The sequence below is a fragment of the Bidens hawaiensis genome, unplaced genomic scaffold (assembly GCF_021521415.1).
Source record: "Bidens hawaiensis isolate Kalapana, Puna unplaced genomic scaffold, B.hawaiensis_p1.1 tig00023999_1, whole genome shotgun sequence".
Lineage (NCBI taxonomy): Eukaryota > Viridiplantae > Streptophyta > Magnoliopsida > Asterales > Asteraceae > Bidens > Bidens hawaiensis.
Genome location: NW_027493775.1, coordinates 88,837 through 97,109, shown reverse-complemented (window position 1 = coordinate 97,109; position 8,273 = coordinate 88,837). Strand labels below are relative to the sequence as shown.

At 30.4% G+C, this 8,273-nt stretch overlaps 1 protein-coding gene across 1 annotated transcript; it reads right to left on the bottom strand.

Annotated features, from left to right (window-relative positions):
- Window positions 1-5,954: 5,954 nt before the first annotated feature.
- Window positions 5,955-8,022, bottom strand: LOC143568497 (NEP1-interacting protein-like 1). The gene is made up of 5 exons (XM_077054646.1): window positions 7,853-8,022; window positions 7,248-7,426; window positions 7,063-7,146; window positions 6,787-6,954; window positions 5,955-6,305 (listed from the first exon to the last, which is right to left on the bottom strand). The coding sequence occupies exons 1-5, from the start codon at window positions 8,013-8,015 to the stop codon at window positions 6,183-6,185; spliced, it is 717 nt and encodes a 238-aa protein (XP_076910761.1). The 5' UTR covers window positions 8,016-8,022; the 3' UTR covers window positions 5,955-6,182.
- Window positions 8,023-8,273: the final 251 nt, after the last annotated feature.

Below are 8,273 nucleotides of genomic sequence, written 5' to 3'. Positions count from 1 at the left end.
ATGATCTTCTAAACTCTTTGGAATATGAAAATTAAATTTACGGTTACACTTATTAAATAACTTAGTTATGCATGAACTTGTTGTTTAAATATATTATGTTTGTTGACATGTTTTTCCACCCGTGTGTAACACGGGCTATACCCTAGTATCTATCAAAATACATTTACAATATAGAAACAAACCTTCAATCTGACTTGCTTTTATCAAAAAAACTTTTAATGCAATTAAGAAATGTGTATTATAGGATGTTTAACTTTCTTTTTCATTAAGAAGATTTTATTATCATAAAAAAACTATACAAAAATCAATAAGGATTTAAAATATTTAAATAATCAAAATGAAAAGATATTAAAAGTAAAAAAAATGTGATATAACCCAATAGTACTTTTCATCACCTTAAAGGTGTACTTTTATTAAAAAAAATAAAATATGTCACAATTACTTTCATACATTATGTTACTGTCACGTCACTTACTTTATGCCACCATTACTTTATATCTCTTTTTTGTGAATCTCATTATAATAACAAAAAATTTTCTATTGAAAAACTTAAATCTTTAAATTATTGAGCTCATTTGTTTTCCGGCAACTATGTACGGCATGCCTTCAAATGACAAGGTGCATGGTGTATCATAAGAATTTTAAAACTTTCTTTTCTTTCAGAAGATATTATTAACATCAAAAAAAACTATACAAAAACCAATAAGGATTTAAATTTTTAAATAGTCAACATGAAAAGAAAGTAAAAGTAAAAAAATTGATATGACTTAAAAGAATATTTCATCACTTTTAAGGGTGTACTTTTATTATAAAAATAAAACATGTCACAATCATTTTCTCTCTTTCTCCTACACATATACACACACTTTTATCCACACGCTTTATGTCACCATCACACACTCTCTCTTACACATATCCACATTTTATGTCACAATCACACATACTCTCTCTCTTAAAAAAACACTCTTTCAAAAGAACGTATTTTTTTTCATCTTAACTCAATCCAATTCAGCTTATCTTCCTCTTTTTCTTTAAAATATCGACAACCAACAGGTTTCTGGCCCCAAGTGACTGCGGAAGTAACATACGTTTTAGGAGGAACTACAATACAACCAAAAAAACATATGTTAATTGTTTATACATTAATCGAACATATGTTTTTTGAACATATGTTTTACGAACATTTTTCATACACCAAAATACACTCATATGGATTCTTATTAATTAAAAGAAAAACTAATAATAAAAAAATAAAAAAACAATTCTTTAGATCTTGAAGAGGAAAAGAAAAAAAACATATCTTATAAACAAATCAATACCATAAACACACTCATATAGATTCTTATTGATAAAAAGAAAGAAAAAATAATAATAAAGAAAAAACAAAAATACAATCCTTTAGATCTTGAAAATGAAAAAAAATATATATATATATAACTAACCTTCTTATTTAATAAATCATATACTATAAAAGGAGCTCTTATAAATTTGACCATGACAAAAGATGTGGAAATCGGAATCCGAAAAGCTTTAAAGATTGTATAAGTTGTAGAAATCGGAACCCTAGCCCCCATCTCCTTCATCTCAAAACACCTTCAAGTACCGCTGGAACACCCTAGCCGCAACTCGATCCAAACCTCCATCTAAGCCGAGAGATCTGAAAATCAAAACTTGCATATGACATCCTTGTTCATCGTATATCTAAAACAAGTTTGATAGTGGTCGGAAAAATGAATTTGTGTTGTGGTCAATGATTTGTTGATCCGTTTGAGAGCATAAGAATGAAAGATGAAAAAAAGAATATGAGCATCTATGGTTGTTCTTGAGAGATAAATAAAGATGAAAAGCTATGAGATTTGAAGAAGATGATAGAGGAGGGAGAATGTCAAAATGATGAAAGAGAAAGAAGATGAGACATAAATGATGTAAGGACAATATGGTGAATTTACCCAACTACCCCTTTGATTAAAAAACAATCAATATAATCAGGACATAGGTGGCACACTCTAGAACCACACAATTGAGTTTTCAGGGTTTTCACAACTGGAGTGGGTTTTCTGCATATACTTTCCCTATATATATATATATATATATATATATATATATATATATATAGGGGATGGTTCAGGAGAGAAGTCAATTTAATGCAAGAAGTGCAAGAAATGATTTCTAACCATTGATTAAGATTGATTAATGGCCTACATTGATTGTGGCATTTTTATAATTATTAATATATGTTTTAATGTCTTTTAATAAAAGAAGGGTAGTCTTGTAAATGTGTTATTGTAACAAATATAGAAACCTCATGTCACTAAAATCCCATGGTTCACGCTTACCAGAACTCCAATAATTGACATATTTCACAAATAAAACATTTTTTTCTTTCTTCATATACGTAAAGATTCATCAAATAACACTTTCCAGAATTCAGCACAGACCCACCAAAGATTCATCATGATTCGTTAAATATTCAGAAGTAACCTTGTTGGCATAGACCTACATCGCATGACGATTGATTAGATTTACTTTTTTCTTTATAGTGTGTAGGAAGAATGTGCAAATGTGTAGCATGAATTTGAATATATGTAGAAAGAACTTGAAGACGTGTAGCAAGAAATTATGGTAGCATAGAATGAAATTGAATATATGTAGGAAGAATTTGAAGACATGTAGGAAATATTTATGAATGTGTTGGAAGAAACTGAAATTATGTAGGAAGAATATGAAGATGTGTGGGAAGACAATATGCCTGTGTAGGGTGAAACTCATGGCTTTGAAATTGTTGTAGGAATAGGTATGCATCTTTTATAATATGAATTATTTTTTATTTGATAATGTAGTTAGGTATTAATAAACATTACAAAAAAAAAACAAACGATGTGGAGAATCTGTATTGTTTAATTCAAGTGATAATTTAAAATTAATACTTGCCTAAAATTGTGGAGTTAACTTAATTAATATACCCTGACAACTTACTATAATACCCTTATAATAAAATTAATTATAAAATGAAAAGAAATTTTTTGATTGGTTAAATTGACTTCTTACACTTGTACTAAAATCACTTCTCTCTTGAACTTAAACCTCTATATATATATATGTGTGTGTGTGTGTGTGTGTGTGTGTGTGTAATGGTTAAAATAAAAAGACAAAGTTTTGTAGAAAGAGTAAGAACGACATAAAATTTAGATTTAAGAAACTCTGTAGCTTAAATCCTAGATCTTAGAAAACTATTTATTAGTTTAAAAACTATCAATATCAACCACTAAATCATAGATACAATGGCTTAGATTTATTCTTACTCTTCCTAGAAAACTATTTTCTTTTTATTATAACCCACCCCTATATATATATATATATATATATATATATATAGAAAAAGGTTAAAATAAAAATACATAGTTTTGTAAGAAGAGTAGGAATGACACAAAATTTAAAGTTAATAAACTATATAGCATAAATCCTTAATCCTAGGAAACTATTTGGTATTTCAAAACTACCAATCTCAACCAATAGATCATAGATCCAATGACCTAAATTTATTTTTGCTATTTCTAGAAAACTATTTCTTTTTATTATAACCTATATATTAAAAACTGTCATCCATTTCTCTCACTATTCATCCATCTTTCATTTATAGCCACACAAAATTTGATCAAACTTATTATCAACCACACACCATTTACTTATCACATATACCATTTAAAAATCAAAAGATATTGATTATTCATAAGATATGCAACTTTTTTAGCTTGGTATGCAAGTTTTTAAAGCATGTTAGTTATTACATTTTTTATTTATTAAAAGTCATTTCTCAAATTTTTAGCCATTTTTTTTAAATTAAACGTGAGACTATAGTTTATATTAGAGGTGGCAAATGGGTTGGGTTGGGTCGAACGAGTCATGGGTTGAAATAAGTCATGGGTCAAAACGAGTATGAGTCAAAATGAGTTTGGGTCAAAACGAATTAATTAAAAAAAGGGTTGTTTTGGTTTGGGTCAAAATAGGTTAGGGTCAAACCGGGTTTTGAGTTTTTTTTTTAGTTCTTTTAGATTTTTCGTTTTTTACTTATATTTTAAGTTATGATTTTTTTAATTATTTTTTTTTGAATTTTTGTTGAGGGGTTTTCTATTAAGATCAAAAACCCTCAAAAAAATCTTCAAAAATAATAATATAAAAATTATAACTGAAAATATAAATCATAAACAAAAAAAGTAAAAACACTAAAATGTTTCATACGTTGTTCTCGTTCCATAAAGAAAAATCTAGAATCGAACCGAAACCGAAAGAATCAACGAAATTGAAACAAAGAAACAAAAAGCCAAAACCGGACCACATCAATCGAAATCGAAAAAATCAATCAAAACGAAACTAAAACAATTCAAACCGAACAAAACACAAAATTGAAAAACGAACAAAAACGAGTCCAGAATCGACCAGAAAGAAACAAAAGAAACCAAAACCCAACCCGTCAAGGGTGAAAACTCGTGTTGGCTTGAAACAGGAACCGAACCCGTTCCAATCTGAAACTCGTTTCGTGTCGAAACATGTCTTGTACGAAAACCCGTTCCGATCCGAAACCTGTCACATTTCCTTAGGACACTAACCCACATCGACCCATTTCTTTGAACTTGTCGACCCATTTTGACCCGAAAATAAAAGGATGAAATTTCAAATGACTCATTTCGACTCATTTATTTAAAACCTTTTACCCAAACCAACTCATTTAATTTTTAAAACAACTCAAATTGACTCATTTAAAAGGATTTGGGTCAAGATTGCCACCCCTAGTTTATATTAATGTGCAACTTCTTCTATTGCATTTTTTACATTTTTTAATTACTATATTTTTCCACCTCTTAACTTTTGTTAATATATATTTTTATGACTGCAGCGTAACAAATCGAACCGATTACGCCCGAGTTTCCACCTAACGTGTCAGCTTAAATCAACTACAAAGAGAGGGCTCTGATTTTTTTTGTTTTCTGGTGAACCAACAGAGATGTTAAAGTTCATTTCAGAATCAAGTTCGAGTTGCTGCAACGCACAGGGCATTTGACGTGTTACTTATTATTAGGTATAGATATGGACAGGGTCGTCTCTAAGGATTTAAATCGAGCTAAAATAAAAAGGCATGTAGGCCTTAACGAAAATTTTTTATTCGCTAATGTACATGGATAAAACTTTTATCGACCGATTTATTATAAACAGAAACCATTATGAGCATGTAATTATCTCATAAACCATTGCAAATAACCTTATTTTTAACACCAAGAACCATACATATGTATTATGTATAAAAAAGTTTGTGCCCCGGCTGATGGTGCGGCTCGCACACCCTCCGAGCCTCCCCAAGATATGGATTTATTTGAAGTTAGTTTGCCTTGTAGTTTTCTGTACAACTTTTATAGGTTTTGTTCTTTTGTTGAGAACTTGTACAATTTCTTAAATTTCAAATAAATATTATACACACACACAATAAGAGATCTCTTAAAAGACAAAAATATAGATACATAATTTAAAACTAAGGCTGGGATCTATCAGGGGAGCATTAGAGCTGAGTATTCACCAGTTAAAAATATTAAGTTAGCATCAAACTGGGAGAGGTGGTTGTATCTTAATTTTAATAAATTAAGATTTATTTAAAGATGATTTGGAATTTTGGATCTGAATACATATACTCATAATAAATAAAGGTAACAAAAGCTCTTTTATATGTATAAGTTGAATTAACCATACAACTTAAAAAAACTTTTACGTAATAAAAGAAGATTAATTATCCAGCTTCATGTCCGGCTAGGTCAAGAGTAAATCATTTTATATTTCATGTTCAAGGTTTGCTAACAAATAGGTTCTCTACAACAGATTCAGATTCTTAATACAATTGTTTTAACTATTTATTTATTTTTTAGTATTCATTTTTTAATAAAGTTTTGACTTTGCTAATTAGACGATGCACATACACAGTAAAAACAACGAACAAAGTGCATCGTTCATAACTATACTATATGTACAAATACGTAAATCATCCCCTCGTTGGTATCATTATACATATACAAAACAAAACAAAACATGCTAAAACGCAAGGTTTAATTCTACAAATAAAGAAACCGTAGCGTCAAGTTGTAACATAAAAAAAAACTTCAATTTGGGGATTCACAGAAACTACAAAAGACCCAAATTTACAGATCCCTTCTACATAGTGGACATGACCCATGTCTCACTAGCCATTTATCGATACATGGTAGATGGAACATGTGATGACATTGTGGCAAACTTCTCACAGTTTCTCCAAGTTGAAAATCCTGAGTCAATATCAAAGTTAGATCAATATTTTCATGAAGAAGTTGACTTTGAAAGCTTTGACGTTTAACGAATTGACAAAAATGCCCTTCAACGATACCATATTTTGAAGTGAATGTTCATGAAACAAGCATGATTCACATGTGAACGGTCTAAATCTAGACGCTAAGCATTCTTTTAGAGCAAATGTGATGCAGGAGCATCTGGTCCATTAGTCGGCCCGGCCCATAAGTTTGTTTTTATTTATAAATAAGGTTGTTATGTCTTTTGTTTACTTAGTTGATTGTTTTTGAATTAAAAATTGTAAGCTTTTAAGCTTGTTCACCGAGTCATTCGGTTCGAATCGTTTGAATGAAATCATTGTGTTCTTGAGCCATTTAATTGCTAGTCGAAACTGCATCAAAATGTATCACAAGTCACTCGGTCCAACAAGATAAAACTGTTTGACGTGTGATAACATGACTAAAATACCCTTTTTAGTACCTGAAGGCACACAGAGCAGGAGATCCTGTCCCCGGAATGATCCACATTATTACTGCTCGTAATTTTAATTTTGGGTATCTTTTCAACCGAATATTCGGGCAAGCCTTTAGATCCGCCAACATCAAATATGCTATGAAGCTCGTCAAAGCCGGGTTCAACAGCTCCCATCTAAATAAAGGCAAAATTGGTCATGAAAAAGGACATACAAAAAAAAGTACACATTTTTTTTTAAATAGGTGAAAAATGAAGGCAGGTAATTACATTTTAAGAATTTACCTGACTTTGAACTGCACTTAACATGGCGGGACCAAAACGTTCGCGAACAAGCCTACCGTTTAACAAGCTTACAATGACATCAATCTGTGATACATGTGTTGACAAAGTTAGTTAGAACTAACAAAAGATTAAACCTTTGAAACATTTGTTATGATTTATTTCGCTGAGAAAGTGAAATTGCTGACCAAGTATAGAAGACAACCGATTCCCGATTCATCTGATTTCCACAAAACAAGTGAAGATTCAAAGACTTCTATTGAAAACACAGCACCTGAAATTGCTCCAACTGCAGCCCCTCTAACAAACCCACTCTCGGTTTCTTGACCGATTAAGGCCCCTGTCATCGCTCCCAATAATATTCCAACTGCAACATATCAAAACTCATATCAGATTACAAATTCTCATTTCGGCACAATTATTTCAACTACATACTCAGGATATAAAGATTCATGATGAAATGCTAATAATATTCTAAAGGGTGTGTGAACATGATTTCCTCTAACTTTAAGTCACTAAAAAAAGGTTACATATTTTTTTTATTTTATTTAGGAAACAAAGATTCATCCTGTATGTTGATGAGTCACAAAATGGTAACTTTAGAATAAAAAAGATTCATCTATGAATAACTGAAATAATGAAATTTGAAGTCATAATGAACATCATCAAATAAGCAAACGAATATTTGCGAATAAAAAGATGAAAACCCAAAACCCTGACCCTAATTACAAAAATGATGATCAAATACATATCAATTGGGCATTTAAAATGAGAATAAAAAATGCATAGATACCTAAGGCGAAGAAGAAGGTGAAAATTGCAGAGAAGAGATTGGCAATAATGAGGGCAAGTGCAGGGGTGAAGAGATCTTTGAGTTTTGGAAACAATTTGCGGGATGAAATGTGAAGAATGTGGGGTGTAAAAGTAAAAGGAGATGGGTATGAGTAAAACGCCATTGAATCAGAATGAGAAGAATGATTTGCTGCAGGCAGGCTTTCTTGAAATCGTCTTAATAATAATAATAATAATAATAATAATAATAATAAATACTTCGTGGTTAAGGGATGGAAGAAACAGGCATCAACCAGCATTTATAGCTTTCCGACATTAATGTGGATCACCAACCACGAGAAAATTTAGTATTATTATTATTCTTCTTCTTCAACTCAAATCACATTTCAATTCAATTATTTTCTTGTGTTTCTTAAGAGGTG

Excerpts from the sequence above, each read along its gene's own strand:
- LOC143568497 (XM_077054646.1), bottom strand. The coding sequence starts at position 8,015 with ATGGCGTTTTACTCATACCCATCTCCTTTTACTTTTACACCCCACATT. Across the intron at positions 7,427-7,852 it reads CACCTTCTTCTTCGCCTTAG|TTGGAATATTATTGGGAGCG; the intron begins GTATCTATGCAT and ends GATATGTTGCAG. Across the intron at positions 6,306-6,786 it reads CCTGCTCTGTGTGCCTTCAG|GATTTTCAACTTGGAGAAAC; the intron begins GTACTAAAAAGG and ends ATATTGACTCAG.